Source organism: Aegilops tauschii, chromosome 3 (assembly GCF_002575655.3).
Source record: "Aegilops tauschii subsp. strangulata cultivar AL8/78 chromosome 3, Aet v6.0, whole genome shotgun sequence".
In the NCBI taxonomy this organism is placed as follows: domain Eukaryota; kingdom Viridiplantae; phylum Streptophyta; class Magnoliopsida; order Poales; family Poaceae; genus Aegilops; species Aegilops tauschii.
In genome coordinates, this window is record NC_053037.3 from 577,407,033 (window position 1) to 577,424,935 (window position 17,903).

Sequence of the window (17,903 nt, forward strand, 5' to 3'; positions counted from 1 at the left end):
ATGTAGCAGCAGCTCTAGCAGAGTTGCCCCTTGAAGCAGCAACAGATGAACCCCTTGAAGCATATGTAGAGCTTGCACCCCTAGGAGTTGTTGTACCAGATGTTGAGCTTCCACCTTGCTGCCATGCAGGGGCTGTCCTGTTTTCCTGCAATTATTTTTGTTGGATAAATTTCAGTGATACTTAATGAATGATGAGACAGAGAAGGAAGTCAAAAAGAACATACCATGTGTTTGTTCTTCCTAATTTGCAGATCTGGCCTCAATGGCTTTGGACAACTTGTGTATTTGTGGCCCTACAACTTGCAGTTACTACAAGTTATTGTAGCCATCCTTGATGCCTGCTTTGCTTGATGAGGCTCAAACCTGCCTTTCTTCCATTTCTCTTCTACTGGTCCCTTCTTGTCTTCTTTGAACTGAGGTGGGTCAATGTCAGGAGTTGCAGTTTTGACCCAACAACCAGGACTAGGAACAGGGTAAATTATAGGCTTATATCACTCCAAGTACATAGCCTTTTTGAAGAACACATTTACATGGTCCTCTGGTAGTTGTTTGGACATGTAGATGGCGGAACAACCATGGTTGCAAGGAAATCCAGAGATGTCCCACTTCTTACAGCCACATGTTTTCAGGTTAGTGTCAACAGAGTAGGTCTTGTCCCCACTACTCACTTGGAAAAGACCTGGTCCCACTATCAATGATTTGTAGTCCCTTGCATATCTCTTGTTCATCTCTAACTTCTCAGCATAAGTTGGTGCAATTTCCCATGTTGAAACTAGTCCACCCTCTCTCGTTTGCTGATACCTTACCAGAAATTTGTCCTTGACCCCATTGATCATGGTGACAATTGGCTTGTTCCTTACATCAAGTATGTACTTATTAAAAACTTCACTTAAGTTATTGACAACCAGATCAGTTTTGCAGTTAGTATCCATTGCATGTCTTGACCAATCTTTTGGAGGAATCCTTGACATCCACTCCCAAGCAGCCTGGCACTCAGTATTCTTGCTCTCCATTGCTAACAGAAAGTCATGTTCAGTGTAAGCATATGCACCTGCATCCATGCATTTCTTTAAGTCTTCTCCTCTGAATCCTGCTCTCTAAAAGTTGGCATAAATGTGCCTCAAGCAGTACCTATGAGGGTAGTTTGGAAAGACTGATGTGACTGCATTCAACAGACACTGCAAAGGATTTTGAATTTGTTTAAATGAAAGAATTTATCAAAACAAATTTTGAATTTTGAATTTTTAAAGAAATTATCAAAACAAACCCTGCTATTTAACTGTTGTAGTATATTATTTCAATTTAACTGTTGTAGTATATTATTTTGATTTAATTCAATTTAATAGTTGTAGTAATATTATTTTGATTTATGTGTCGACAAGATGTGTTACCACTGGACACATGCCAACTACGGTAGGTGGGTTCGAAGAAAGGTTGCTTGTCCTATGTTGACCCATAAGGGTCACCTAGGCTATCTTGACCTAAGTGTCGACAAGATGCGTTACCACTCGACACATGCCAACTAGGGTAGGTGGGTTCAAAGAAAGGTTGCTTGGGCTATGTTGACCTATAAGGGTGCTACCTCTTGAGCATGCGTTGGTTTTCCCTTGAAGAGGAAAGGGTGATGCAGCAAAGTAGCGTAAGTATTTCCCTCAGTTTTTGACAACCAAGGTATCAATCCAGTAGGAGACTACACGCAAATCGCCTAGTACCTACACAAACAATCAAGAACCTTGCAACCAACGCGATAAAGGGGTTGTCAATCCCTTCACGGCCACTTGCAAAAGTGAGATCTGATAAAGATAATAAGATAAATATTTTTGGTATTTTTTTGTATAGATTGGAAAATAAAGATTTCAAAATAAACAGCGTCATAAAAATAGCTAGTTGACGGGAAACTAATATGATGTAAAATAGACCCGGGGGCCATAGGTTTCACTAGTGGCTTCTCTCATGATAGCATATATTACGGTGGGTGAACAAATTACTACCGAGCAATTGATAGAAAAGCGCATACTTATGAGAATATCTAGGCATGATCATGAATATAGGCATCACGTCCGTGTCAAGTAGACCAAAACGATTCTGCATCTACTACTATTACTCCACACATCGACCGCTATCCAGCATGCATCTAGAGTATTAAGTTCATAAGAACAGAGAACGCATTAGGCAAGATGACATGATGTAGAGGGATAAACTCAAGCAATATGTAATAAACCGCATCTTTTTATCCTCGATGGCAACACCTGTGGGTTTATTTTTCTTTCTTTACTTTTAGTCTTTATCATAAAAATACCAAAAATATTATATTATCATCTCTATCAGATCTCACTTTTGCAAGTGGCCGTGAAGGGATTGACAACCCCTTTATCACGTTGGTTGCAAGGTTCTTATTTGTTTGTGTAGGTGCGTGGGACTTGAGCGTGGTCTCCTACTGGATTGATACCTTGGTTCTCAAAAACTGAGGGAAATACTTACGCTATTTACTACATCACCCTTTCCTCTTCAAGGGAAAACCAATGCAGTGCTCAAGAGGTAGCAAGAAGGATTTCTGGCACCATTGCCAGGGAGTCTACGCACAAGTCAAGATATACCAAGTGACAATCACAAACTCTCATCCGTCACATTACATTATTTTCCATTTGCCTCTCGTTTTCCTCTCCCCCACTTCACCCTTGCCGTTTTATTCGCCTTCTTTTTCGTTTGTCTTTTTCTTGCCAGATCTAATGTTTGCTTTTGTTACCATGTGCCTTCTTTTTGCTTGCATCTTTGCTTGCTCAAAATCTATTGATATGGATCCACTTAAAGTGTTCTCCTTGGATCATCTTCGATCCTTATGCGCTCGTGCTGAAACCCCAACTAGCCTAGTTGATGGGAAATCTTTAGATGAGCATGCTCATTTTGGGCGTCACCATTTGTCTGAAAAAGGGAAGCTCTTATGGTACCAAATAAATAGTTTGCTATGCTATGCTTGTAATCTTTGTGAAATCTATGATTTTACTTGTTGCTCTAAGAACCCTAAAAAACACCTTCCCTACCTATGTGAGTTTAATGATAATGAAATCTTCTTATGGAAAGGGTGTTTATAGTTACTATGATATCGAACAAATTGTAGAATTTGTCGTTTTTAAGGGTGCTCATGAAGTTGCTTCTTTGATTGAAAAGTATAATATTACTCTCTACAATTCTGAAAATTCCGACATACTTAAATATTGCTATGAAAACTATGCTCATAATGCCTATGTTAAGGAATTTATTGAGAGAATGACCATTGCTTTGGAAGAAAATAATGATATGCACGAATCTATAGATAATTATGATTACGACGATTTGATTGAAATATCCCTTGATGAACATGATGCTTGCTATTCTTCTGGCCATGATGACAATATTTATGGAGATGAATTTGCTATAGTTCCCTATGTTAAACATGAGATTATTGCTATTGCACCCATACTAGATAGTTCCTTGAATAAAAAGCATGATTGCAATGATGTTACTATAAATTCTCTTGATGTTAATTGTGCTAATAATATGAAAAACCCTAAGCTTGAGGATGCTAAGTTTGCTATGTCTACTACTAGTTGCAATGATCATGATTGGGTTGATTCTTCTTATGATCTCGAAAATTTATTTAAGCCACATGATGAATATAAGATTGATAGTAGTGTTTGTAATAATATTGAAAGTGGGTTTGGAAGAGTGTCAACTTTAGATCCCACATATTTGGAGAATATTCAATCTTATGAGTTTTTTTATAAAAGTGGGTGTGGAGAGGTCATGACTTTAGTTAATGTTAATCCCACTATTTCGGAAGAGTGCCAACTTTGCATGCATGTGGATCACGAAGAGAATATGTTATGTGATAGCTATATTGTTGAATTTTCTTATGATCCTACATGTAATTATTATGAGAGAGGAAAATATGGTTGTAGAAACTTTTATCTTACTAAATTATCTCTCGTCATGTTGAGATTGCTATTGTCACTTTCTTCTTCCTTGCATATGCTAGTTTTTGCTTGCCTTGCAAATTTGTTTACTTATAATATGCCTATGCATAGGAAGTATGTTAGACTTAGATGTGTTTGTTACGTGTTTCATGATGCTCTCTTTGCGCTTCAATTCTTGTCTTTCATGTGAGCATCATCGAAATCTCAATGCCTAGCTAGGGGCATTAAACGATAGCGCTTGTTGGGAGGCAACCCAATTTTATTTTAGTTTATTGATTTTTGGTTCAGTTTACTAATAAATATTTGATATAGCCTATGGTTAGATTTGTTTTTATGTTTTAATTAGTGTTTGTGCCAAGTGAAACCTATAGGATCATCTTGGATGATAGTTATTTGATCTTGCTGAAAATTACAGAAACTTTCTGTTCACGAAAACAATTGTTAAAAATCACCAGAACGTGATAAAATACTGATTCAAATTGCAGTAGATCAATAAACAAATTATCTAGGTCTTCCTATTTTGGTAGATGTTTCTGAGTTCCAGAAGTTTGCGCTTGATACAGATTACTACAGACTGTTCTGTTTTTGATAGATTCTGTTTTGTGTGTGTTGTTTGCTTATTTTGATGAATCTATGGCTAGTAAAAGAGCTTATAAACCATAGAGAAGTTGGAATACAGTAGGTTTAACACCAACATAAATAAATAATGAGTTCATTACAGTAACTTGAAGTGGTGTTTTGTTTTCTTTCGCTAACGGAGCTCACGAGATTTTCTGTTGAGTTTTGTGTTGTGAAGTTTTCAAGTTTTGGGTAAAGATTTGATGGATTATGGAACAAGGATTGGCAAGAGCCTAAGCTTGGGGATGCCCCGGAAGGCATCCCCTCTTTCGTCTAGTTCCATCGGTAACTTTACTTGGGGCTATATTTTTATTCACCACATGATATGTGTTTTGCTTGGAGCGTCTTGTATGATTTGAGTCTTTGTTTTTTAGTTTACCACAATCATCCTTGTTGTACACACCTTTTGAGAGAGACACACGTGACTCGGAATTTGTTAGAATACTCAATGTGCTTCACTTATATCTTCTGAGCTATATAGTTTTTTCTCTAGTGCTTCACTTATATCTTTTAGAGCACGGTGGTGGTTTTATTTTATAGAAATTATTGATCTCTCATGCTTCACTTATATTATTTTGAGAGTCTTAAACAGCATGGTAATTTGCTTTAATCGTGAAATTAATCCGAATGTGATAGGCATCCAAGATGAGCATAATAAAAACTTCCATATTGAGTTCATTGAATATCATGAGAAGTTTGATACTTGATAAGTGTTTTGAGGTATAAAGGTGTTAATATTAGAGTGTGCTAGTTAAGTAATTGTGAAATTGAGAAATACTTGTGTTAATATTGGCATGTCCCGTAGCATGCACGTATCGTAAAATTTGTGTGACAATTTTGACACATAAGGTGTTCTTTTATTGCTTTCCTTATGAGTGGCGGTCGGGGACGAGCGATTGTCTTTTCCTACCAATCTATCCCTCTAGGGGCATGCGTAGTAGTACTTTGCTTCGACGGCTAATAAACTTTTGCAATAAGAATATGAGTTCTTTATGACTAATGTGAGTCCATGGATTATACGCACTCTCAACCTTCCACAATTTTCTAGCCTCTATGGTACCGTGCATTTCCCTTTCTCGCCTTGAGAGTTTGTGCAAACTTCGCCGGTGCATCCAAGCCCCGTGATATGATACACTCTATCACACATAAACCTCCCTATATCTTCCTCAAAACAGCCACCATACCTACCTATCATGGCATTTCCATAGCCATTCCGAGATATATTGCCATGCAACTTACCACCGTTTCGTTTATTATGACACGCTCCATCATTATCATATTGCTTTGCATGATCCTGTAGTTGACATCGTATTTGTGGCAAAGCCACCTTTCATAATTTTTTATACATGTCACTCTTGATTCATTGCATATCCCGGTACACCACCGGAGGCATTCACATAGTCATATTTTGTTCTAAATATTGAGTTGTAAGTAATAAAAGTGTGATGATCATCATTATTAGAGCATTGTCCCATGTGAGGAAAGGATGATGGAGACTATGGTTCCCCCACAAGTTGGGATGAGATTCCGGACTAAAAAAAGGAGGCCAAAGAAAAAGAGAAGGCCCAACAAAAAAATGAGAGAAAAAGAGAGAAGGGACAATGTTACTATCCTTTTTCCACAATTGTGCTTCAAAGTAGCACCGTGATCTTCATGATAGAGAGTATCCTATGTTGTCACTTTCATATACTAGTGGGAATTTTTCATTATAGAACTTGGCTTGTATATTCCAATGATGGGCTTGCTCAAAATGCCCTAGGTCTTCGTGAGCAAGCAAGTTGGCTGCACACCCACTTAGTTTCTTTTGTTGAGCTTTCATATATTTATAGCTCTAGTGCATCCGTTGCATGACAATCCCTACTCCTCTCATTGACAGCAATTGATGGGCATCTCCATAGCCTATTGATTAGCCGCATCAGTGTGAGACTTTCTACCTTTTTGTCTTCTCACATAACCCCCATCATTATACTTTATTCCACCCATAGTGCTATATCCATGGCTTGCGCTCATGTATTTCGTAAGGGTTGAAAAGGCTGAAGCGCGTTAAAACGTATGAACCAATTGCTCGGCTTGTCATCGGGGTTATGCATGATGAGAACGTTTTGTGTGACGAAATTGAAGCATGGCCTAATTATATGATTTTGTAGGGATGAGCTTTCTTTGGCTATGTTATTTTGATAAGACATAATTGCTTGGTTAGCATGTTTGAAGTATTATTGTTTTATGTCAACATTAAACTTTTATCTTGAATCTTTCGGATCTAAATATTCATGCCACAATAAAAAGAATTACATTGAAAATTATGCTACGAAGCATTCCACATCAAAAATTCTGTTTTTATCATTTACCTACTCGAGGACGAGTAGGAATTAAGCTTGGGGATGCCTGATACGTCTCCAATGTATCTATAATTTTTTATTGTTCCATGCTATTATATTATCTGGTTTGGTTGTTCAATGGGCTTTATTATACACTTTTATATTATTTTTGGGACTAACCTATTAACCGGAGGCCCAGCCCAAATTGTTGTTTTTTGCCTATTTCAGTGATTCGAAGGAAAGGAATATCAAACGGCAAACGGAATAAAACCTTCGGGAAGTGATTTTCTGAACAAACGTGATCCAGAGGACTTGGAGTGGATGTCAAGTAATCAACGAGGAGGCCACGAGGAAGGGGGCGCGCCTACCCCCCTGGGCGCGCCCTCCACCCTCGTGGGCCCCTTGTGGCTCCACCGACCTACTTCTTCCTCCTATATATACCTACGTACCCCAAAAACATCAGGGGAGGAGCAAGAACCCTATTTCCACCGCCGCAACCTTCTGTACCCGTGAGATCCCATCTTGGGGCCTTTTCCGGCGCTTCGCCGGAGGGGGCATTGATCACGGAGGGCTTCTACATCAACACCATAGCCTCTCCGATGATGTGTGAGTAGTTTACCTCAGACCTTCAGGTCCATAGTTATTAGCTACATGGCTTCTTCTCTCTCTTTGGATCTCAATACAAAGTTCTCCTCGATTCTCTTGGAGATCTATTCGATGTAATCTTCTTTTGCGGTGTGTTTGTCGAGATCCGATGAATTGTGGGTTTATGGTCAAGATTATCTATGAACAGTATTTGAATCTCCTCTGAATTCTTTTATGTATGATTGGTTATCTTTACAAGTCTCTTCGAATTATCAGTTTGGTTTGGCCTACTAGATTGATCTTTCTTGCAATGGGAGAAGTGCTTAGCATTCGGTTCAATCTTGCGGTGCTTGATCCCAGTGACAGTAGGGGAAACGACACGTCTTGTATTGTTGCCATCGAGGATAAAAAGATGGGGTTTATATCATATTGCATGAGTTTATCCCTCTACATCATGTCATCTTGCTTAAAGCGTTAATCCGTTCTTATGAACTTAATACTCTAGATGCATGCTGGATAGCGGTCGATGGTGGAGTAATAGTAGTAGATGCAGGCAGGAGTCGGTCTACTTGTCGCGGACGTGATGCCTATATACATGATCATACCTAGATATTCTCATAACTATGCTCAATTCTATCAATTGCTCGACAGTAATTTGTTTACCCACCGTAATACTTATGCTCTTGAGAGAAGCCACTAGTGAAACCTATGGCCCCGGGTCTATTCTCTATCATATTAATCTACCGTTATTTCTATTACCGTTTATTTTGCTTTCTTTACTTTTAGTCTTTATCATAAAAATACCAAAAATATTATCTTATCATCTCTATCAGATCTCACTTTTGCAAGTGGCCGTGAAGGGATTGACAACCCCTTTATTGCGTTGGTTGCAAGGTTCTTATTTGTTTGTGTAGGTGCATGGAACTTGAGCGTGGTCTCCTACTGGATTGATACCTTGGTTCTCAAAAACTGAGGGAAATACATACGCTAGTTTACTGCATCACCCTTTCCTCTTCAAGGGAAAACCAACACAGTGCTCAAGAGGTAGCACATGCTATGGGACATGCAATCCTCAACACAAGTATTTCTCAATTCCACAATTTCCCAACTAGCATGACTCTAACATTACCACCTTTATATCTCAAAACAACTATCAAGTATCAAACTTATCATAGTGTTTAATGCACTCTATATGAAAGTTTTTATTATACCCATCTTGAATGCCTATCATATTAGGACGAATTTTATAGACAAAGCAAATTACCATGATGTTCTAAAAGACTCTCAAAATAATATAAGTGAAGCATTAGAGATCAATAATTTCTATAAAATAAAACCACCACCGTGCTCTAAAAAGGTATAAGTGAAGCACTAGAGCAAAATTATCTAGCTCAAAAGATATAAGTGAAGCACATAGAGTATTCTCATAAATTCTGATTCATGTGTGTCTCTCCCAGAAGGTGTGTACAGCAAGGATGATTGTGGTAAACTAAAAATCAAAGACTCAAATCATACAAGACGCTCCAAGCAAAACAAATATCATGTGGTGAATAAAAATATAGCCTCAAGTAAAGTTACCGATAGACGAAGACGAAAGAGGGGATACCTTCCGGGGCATCCCCAAGCTTAGCCTTTTGGTTGTCCATGAATTTTACCTTGGGGTGCCTTGGGCATCCCCAAGATTAGGGTTTTGCCACTCCTTGTTCCAAAATCCATGAAATCTTTACACAAAAACTTGAAAACTTCACAATACAAAACCCAAAAAGAAAATCTCATGAGCTCTGTTAGTATAAGAAAACAAATCACCACCTTAAGGTACTGTAATGAACTCATTCTTTATTTATATTGGTGTTAAACCTACTGTATTCCTACTTCTCTATGGTTCATAACCCCTGATACTAGCCATAGATTCATCAAAATAAGCAAACAACACACAAAAACAGAATCTGTCAAAAACAGAACAATCTGTAGTAATCTGTATCAAACGTGTACTTCTGTAACTCCATAAATTCTGAAATAAATTGTTGGACTTGAGGAATTTGTATATTAATAATCTACCAAAAGAATCAACCTAAAAGCACTCTCCAGTAAAAAATGGCAGCTAATCTCGTGATCGCTAAAGTTTCTATATTTTACAGCAAGATTGCAAAGACTTCACCCATGTCTTCCCAAAGGTTCTACTTTGCAAAAACACTAATTAAAACATAAAAACACGTATAAACAGAGGCTAGATGAATTATTTATTACTAAACAGGAACAAAAAGCAAGCAACAAAAATAAAATTGGGTTGCCTCCCAACAAGCGTGTCGGGGAAAACGACACCTATGGGATCACTGGAATCCCTTCTACGGTTGGCGGGCGCGGGGTTGTGAGAAGAGCAGGTCTGACAGGAAGCACACGGATCATTTACCCAGGTTCGGGCCGTGAAGATGCGTAATACCCTAGTCCTGCTTTGGTGGGTGTATTGAGCGTTCTTGTGTTCTTGAGCTAGCTGCGAGGTGTAACTTGCCCAAAAGTGCTGAATCCCTCTCCTGGCACCTCGGGCCTCCTTTTATTGGCATAAGGGGTCGCCACAGTGGCACACAGGAGGTGGAAAGGTCTACAGGGCATGAGCTTATCGCCCGGCGTTACAGGACAAAGCGCATTAAATGCGTTACTTAGGTGTCCATTAGCTTTATCGGGGACGGGAACGAGGCCCGTCCCGTCCGTCGCCGCCCCGCCTCGCATCGACACGCGCCCGGGCCAGCGAAGCGTGCGGTGCCATGTAGGTTGGCAGGCTGCTGAGGTGGCGCGGTTGTGGAGCCTTCACGAAGATCTGCATGCCACCACGCAAGTGCCTGCTGAGTCGGTGTAGAGGCCGCCCGTCGCCACGCAGGTGCCTGCCCAGCTGGTTGAGCTAGCAGCTGCTTGGGAACGGCGGTGGAGTCTTGGCTGGTGCGGGCCTAGGTGTGGCCCTGCTGATGCCCTCGGCAAGGGTCTTGCCGGGGGGCCCGGCAAGGGTCTTGCCGTGGCACTGCGGTCATCCCCAGCAAGGCTCTTGCCGGGGGTCTCGTGGATTTCCTCGGCTAGAATCCCGCCGAGGATCGTCGTCTTCTGGTCCTCATCTGATCTCATGTATCTATGATCTTGACAAAGATCTGCATGCCACCATAGAGGTGCCTCCCGAGCCCTGGGTCCAATGTAGTTGTTGGTGGCATTTGGAACCCTTGGGCTCAAGGGTGGCTCGCTCTGCCGGGGTTGGGCAATTTGCCCCGGCAAGCGCCTTTCCAGGGCCGCGGAGGCCGCCCAGGCAAGGGTCTAGCCGGGGGAGTCCACCTCGCCCCCTTGCTGTTTTATGCTTCTGGTCCTGGCATTGCTTTGTTTGCCTTGAGCTTTGGTTTCCCTCCGGCTTCCCTCCTCTGCCCCGCTATGTGCGGCCGCGGCGTGCGGCTCTGACTGCCCGTGCACAAGTAAAGGGGTCAAAAGGAGAGCCCCTACTTTTGTACACCGACAAAGCTCTATCGTTTTAACGCCCCTAGCTAGGCATTGAGATTTTGATGATGCTCACATAAAAGAGAAGAATTGAAGCACAAAGAGAGCATCATAAAACACGTGACAAACACATCTAAGTCTGACATACTTTCTATGCATAGGCATTTTATAAGCAAACAAATTATCAAGGCAAGCAAAAACTAGCATATGCCAGGAAGAAGAAAGAGACCATATTCTTAACACGAGAGGTAATTTAGTAAGATGAAAATTTCTACAACCATATTTTCCTTTCTCATAATAATTACATGTAGGATCATAAGCAAATTCAACAATATAGCTATCACTAAACATATTCTTAACACGATCCACATGTATGCAAAGTTGACACTCTTCCAAAATAGTGGGATTATCATTAACTAAAGTCATGACCTCTCCAAATCCACTTTTATCAAAAATACCATAAGATTGAACATTCTCCAAATATCTGGGATCTAAAGTTGACACTCTTCCAAACCCACTTTCAATATTATTACAAACACTATTATCAATCTCATATTCATCATGGGGCTTAAATAAGTTTTCAAGATCATAAGAAGAATCACCCCAATCATGATCATTGTAACAAGTAGTAGACATAGCAAAACTAGCATCCCCAAGCTTAGGGTTTTGCATATTATTAGCACAGTTGACATTAAGAGAATTTATAATAACATCATTGCAATCATGCTTTTCATCGAAGGAACTATAAAGTATGGGTGCAATAGCAACAATCTCATGTTTAACATAAGGAACTATAGCAAATTCATCTTCATAAATATTGACATCAGGGCCACAAGAATAGCAAGCATCATGTTCATCAAGGGATATTTCAATCAAATCACCGGAATCATAATTATCTATAGATTCATGCATATCATTATTTTCTTCAGAAGCAACAGTCATTCTTTCAATAAATTCTTTGACGTAGACATTATGAGCATAGTTTTCATAGCAATATTTAAGTATGTCAAAATTTTCAGATTCGTAGAGAGTAATATCGTACTTTTCAATTAAAGAAGCAACTTCATAAGCACCCTTAAAAGCAACAAATTCTTCAATTTGTTTGATATCGTTGTAACTATAAACACCCTTTGCATAAGAAGATAAAATTTCATTATCATTAAACTCACATAGGTAGGGGAGGTGTTTTTTAGGGTTCTTTGAGCAACAAGTAAAATCATAAATTTCACAAAGATTCCAAGCATAACACATCAATCCGTTTATTTGATCCCATAAGAGTCTCCCTTTTTCAGACAAACGGTAACACACAAAATGAGCATGCCCATCTAAAGATTTCCCATCAACTAAGCTAGTTGGGGTTTCAGCACGAGCACATAAGGATCGAAGATGATCCAAGTAGAACACTTTAAGTGGATCCATATCAATAGATTTTTAGCAAGCAAATAGAAGGCACATGGAAACACAAAGAAAGATACATACAGGAAGAAGGCGAAGAAAAGGCAAAGGTTTTTTTGAAAATCGTTTTAGAAGTGGGGGAGAGGAAAACGGGAGGCAAATGGAGAATAATGTAATGCGAGCGATAAGAGTTTGTGATGGGTACTTGGTATGTCTTGACTTGAGCGTAGATCTCCCCGGCAACAGCGCCAGAAATCCTTCTTTCTACCTCTTGAGCATGCGTTGGTTTTCCCTTAAAGAGGAAAGGGTGATGCAGCAAAGTAGCGTAAGTATTTCCCTTAGTTTTTGAGAACCAAGGTATCAATCCAGTTGGAGACTACATGCAAATCGCCTAGTACCTTCACAAACAATCAAGAACCTTACAACGAACGCGATAAAGGGGTTGTCAATCCCTTCACGGCCACTTGCAAAAGTGAGATCTGATAAAGATAATACGATAAATATTTTTGGTATTTTGTTGTATAGATTGGAAAATAAAGATTGCAAAATAAACGGCGACAGAAATAGCTAGTTGACGGCAAACTAATATGATGTAAAATAGACCGGGGGGCATAGGTTTCACTAGTGGCTTCTCTCATGATAGCATATATTACGGTGGGTGAACAAATTACTGCCGAGCAATTGATAGAAAGGGCATAGTTATGAGACTATCTAGGCATGATCATGAATATAGGCATCACGTCCGTGTCAAGTACACCGAAACGATTCTGCATCTACTACTGTTACTCCACACATCGACCGCTATCCAGCATGCATCTAGAGTATTAAGTTCATAAGAACAGAGTAACACATTAGGCAAGATGACATGATGTAAAGGGATAAACTCAAGCAATATGATGTAAACCCCATCTTTTTTTCCTCGATGGCAACAATACAATACGTGCCTTGCTGCCCCTGCTGTCACTGGGAAAAGACACCGCAAGATTGAACCCAAAGCTAAGCACTTCTCCCATTGCAAGAAAGATCAATCTAGTAGGCCAAACTAAACCGATAATTCGAAGAGACTTGCAAAGATATCAAATCATGCATACAAGAATTCAGAGAAGAATCAAATATTGTTCATAGATAATACTGATCATAAACCCACAATTCATCGGATCTCGGCAAACACACCGCAAAAGAGTATTACATCGAATAAATCTCCAAGAACATCGAGGAAAACTTTGTATTGAGATCCAAAGAGAGAGAAGAAGCCATCTAGCTAATAACTATGGATCCGAAGGTCTGTGGTAAACTACTCACACATCATCGGAGAGGCTATGGTGTTGATGTAGAAGCCCTCCGTGGTCGAATCCCCCTCCAACAGATTGCCGGAAAAGGCCCCAAGATGGGATCTCACGGGTACAGAAGGTTGTGGCGGTGGAAAAGTGGTTTCGTGGCTCCCCGGATGTTTTAAGGGTATAAGAGTATATATAGGCGAAATAAGTAGGTCGGTGGAGCTACGAGGGGCCCACGAGGGTGGGGGGCGCGCCCTCCTGCCTCGTGGCTTCCTCGTTGCTTCCTTGACTTCCACTCCAAGTCTCCTGGATTGCGTTTGTTCCAAAAAAGATCCTCGCGAAGGTTTTGTTCCGTTTGGATTCCGTTTGATATTCCTTTTCTGCGAAACACTGAAATAGGCAAAAAAACAACAATTTGCACTGGGCCTTCGGTTAATAGGTTAGTCCCAAAAATAATATAAAAGAGCATAATAAAGCCCATTAAACATCCAAAACAGATAATATAATAGCATGGAACAATCAAAAATTATAGATACGTTGGAGACGTATCAAAGGGTCAGCCTAGGCTATCTCGACCGAAGTGTCGACAAGATGCATTACCAGTCGACACATGCCAACTAGGGTAGGTGGGTTCAAAGAAAGGTTGCTTGGGCTATGTTGGCCCTTTTGGGTCACCCTAGGCTATCTTGACCTAATTGTCGACAAGACGCGTTACCCCTCGACACATACCTACTAGGGTAAGTGGTGAACTAATTAATGAACTAATTACACTAAATGCATAAAAAATTAATGAACTAATTAAACTAAGTGTTGAACTAATTAGACTAAATGCAGAACAGATTAATAAAGTAATTAATCTAAATGCAAAACAAATTAATGAACTAATTATACTAAGTGCTGAACTAATTAGACTACATGCAGAACAAATTAATGAAGTAATTAAACTGAATGCGGAACAAATTAGTAAACTAATTAAACTAAATGCATAACAAATTAATGAAGAGGATATACTACTCCCTCCATTCCTAAATATAGGTCTTTCTAGTGATTTCAACAAGTGACTACATACGGAGCAAAATGAGTGAATCTACACTCTAAAATATGTCTATATACATCCTTGTGTGATAGTCCATTTGAAATCTCTAAGAAGACTTATATTTAGGAACGGAGGGAGTACTAATTTAGGGACAAGTGAAGATGTAGATGAACTCACCTTGTGTCTATCAGACATGAATGTGTACTTCCCAAATTTTCCCTCTTCAGTCCCTCCTAGGGCATACTTGAGTTAAGTCAAGAACAAGGACCAATTTGGTGTGTCTTCAACTCCAACCACTCCAAATGCTATGGGGTACATATTGTTGTTTGCATCCCTTCCAGTAGCAGCTAGTATTTGTGCCCCACTAGTTAACTTAATGAAACAACCATCTAGGCCTATGAATGGCCTGCATCCATTCAAAAATCCCTCAACACATGCATTCAAACAGAAAAAAGACCATGAAACCTTGGTCCTGCAGTTGTATTTTCTCTTGTTTTTCCACTCACAGTACTGACAATGCATCTTGATCCGGGATTTCTAGCTTTCACAGTCTTCAAATAATCTCTCAGCCTCTTGTATTTCCTCTTGTGATCTCCAAGCACAATCACCTTTGCTTTCCTCTTTGCTCTCCAAGCCATCATCTTGGGCACCTCAACACCAAACTGCCTCTTTGCCTTATCAACTATAGCAGGTATAGTTGTGTTGGGGTCTGATCTGATAGTTTCAAGCATTTTGTTGCCAAGCCACTTTGAGCTAATCCTTGTCTTCTCAGATTGGGTGGGACATGTGTGTTCCAATATCATATTCTTAATGCAGAAAGTGGGCTCATTACTGATCTTTACTGCAACCATGTGGAACTGACATCCCTCTCCATCACAGCACACTATTATCCTATCACAACAGTTTCTGTTATATTTGTATCTTCTGAGTTATTTCACATGCAAATTGACAAGAGCCTCACTAAATTGGTAAACATCTCTGAAACAAAGACTGAGCTGGAATTGCTTCTCTGGATGTAGCCTCTCCTCATCATACCAGACCCTGGGTGGTCTTTTCTTAGCTCTACTCCTTCTACCAGAAGGGGATTACAAAGGACATTGGTTCATTGCCATCATCATCAGCTTCAAAGCTTGTATCATCCTCTTCTGAAGATGGATACCAGTCCTCATTCATACTTCTGGCAGCACTAGAGTGCGAACTGCTTGTAGGCCCAGGCCTCTTTACCTTCTTCTCAACAGGATCAGGAACTGCAATCTCTTGACAGTCATCACCCTCTTCCTACAAGTCTATGTGATATAAATCTTCAGGGTCTGTGTCCCCTTCACAATGTGTACTACACATGTATTGAGCTCTCTTCTTCTTAATGTCTGATATTATTTCTTTCAGATCACTGTCTACTGTCCTCCTCTACTCTTCTTCTCTGGCCACACTATCTTCTGCTTCATAATGCATGGAATCAGATTCTTCTTCTTCTGCATCTGGGATGTCCAGATCAGCTACAAAGTCTTCATCAAATACTGAGTCATCATCTTCATCAGATGTGTCCTCATTTGTTGCATGCTCCTCCTCATCTATATCAAACTGGAAATCTACATAATTAACCCTTACTTGAGTGTTAACCTGCTGCAATGCAATGTTTTCCTGCTCTGCATCTGCCTTCTCTGGCTCAATTGGGTGACTTTGTGTCTCAAGAAGAAGCTGGCATGGTGGAGGAACTGATTTTATTGGCATATAGTTCACACTTTTTTGAGTACCAAGAAAATATGATGAGCCAATATAATCATCTATTGTTTTGTGCACAACACCTGACTCATTAACAGCAAAAACAACAGGTTGGTCCACTATTAAATCTATAATTGTTTCGGCTGGGTCCACTTCTTCAGTTTCTACTGGTGCTTGCTTCCTATTTAACTTCCCCTCTTTAACACACAAACACAATGTCTGACTGGTTTTAAATTTATTTATCATATCATCCACTTCAGTGTTGTTTGTGATGACAGATATCCCTTGCAGCCCTATGCCATCCTTCCTCAGGTAGAAAATACTGTCATCACTTCCATATCCATTTCTGTCCATCACATTAAGCAAACCGCCATAAGTGATGTCTCTCTCATACATCTTCACAAGGGCATACTTTCTGGCAGCATCTTTAGAAGGAAACTGAAAATATAATGACCATGGCTCCTCAGGCCTACACAAGACAAAACAAAATAACAACATTTTCAGTGTAGTTAAAATATTCAGTACAAACAACACTGAATAACAGCAATAAAAACTATGACATATTCACAGCAAAAATAAGAGAAAAATGTCATTAATAAGCAGTTCCTCATTCACTAGGATCTATGTATGAGGATAATAAAATGTCATTAAGATCTATGTATAATATTCAGATAATAAAATGCAGTTCCTCATTTAGTAGCACAATAAAAACTATGACATATTCAGCACAATATCAGAACTGACAATATTGCTACAATCAACTAGGCCTAACCCTAGGTGCAGCTAGAACTAACACTAGGTATCCTAACTAAGCAGTATTGCTAGACCCTAACCCTAGGTATTTTGCACTGAGATTTACCTGCGTTGAGATGGATGCAAGCGGGGTACTAATACGTCTCCAACGTATCTATAATTTATGAAGCATTCATGCTATTATATTAGTTGTTCTGGGTGTTTATGGGCTTTATTATACACTTTTATATTACTTTTGGGACTAACCTATTAACCGGAGGGCCAGCCCAAATTGTTGTTTTCTTGCCTATTTCAGTGTTTCATAGAAAAGGAATATCAAACGGAGTCCAAACAGAATGAAACCTTCGGGTGCGTGATTTTTGGAACGAACGTGATCCAGGAGACTTGGAGTTGAAGTCAAGGAAGCTTCGAGGTGGCCATGAGGCAGGGAGGCACGCCTGCCCCCCTGGGCGCGCCCCCCACCCTTGTGGACCCCTCGTGGCTCCCCCGGCCGACTTCTTTCGCCTATATAAGTCCATATACGTCATAAACTTCGGAGAACAGAATAGATCGGGAGTTCTGCCGCCGCAAGCCTCTGTAGACATCAAAAACCAATCGGGACCCTGTTCCGGCACCCTGCCGGAGGGGGGATGCCTCACCGGTGGCCATCTTCATCATCCCGGCGCTCTCCATGACGAGGAGGGAGTAGTCCAGCCTCGGGGCTGAGGGTATGTACCAGTAGCCATGTGTTTGATCTCTCTCTCTCTCTCGTGTTCTTGATTTGGCACGATCTTGA

General features: G+C 40.1%; 1 protein-coding gene across 1 annotated transcript; it reads right to left on the minus strand.

Moving 5' to 3' along the window:
* Window positions 1–491: 491 nt before the first annotated feature.
* Window positions 492–15,504, minus strand: LOC141020716 (uncharacterized). The gene is made up of 2 exons (XM_073495655.1): window positions 15,160–15,504; window positions 492–1,097 (listed from the first exon to the last, which is right to left on the minus strand). Exons 1-2 carry the CDS (start codon window positions 15,502–15,504, stop codon window positions 492–494), a joined length of 951 nt encoding a protein of 316 aa, XP_073351756.1.
* Window positions 15,505–17,903: the final 2,399 nt, after the last annotated feature.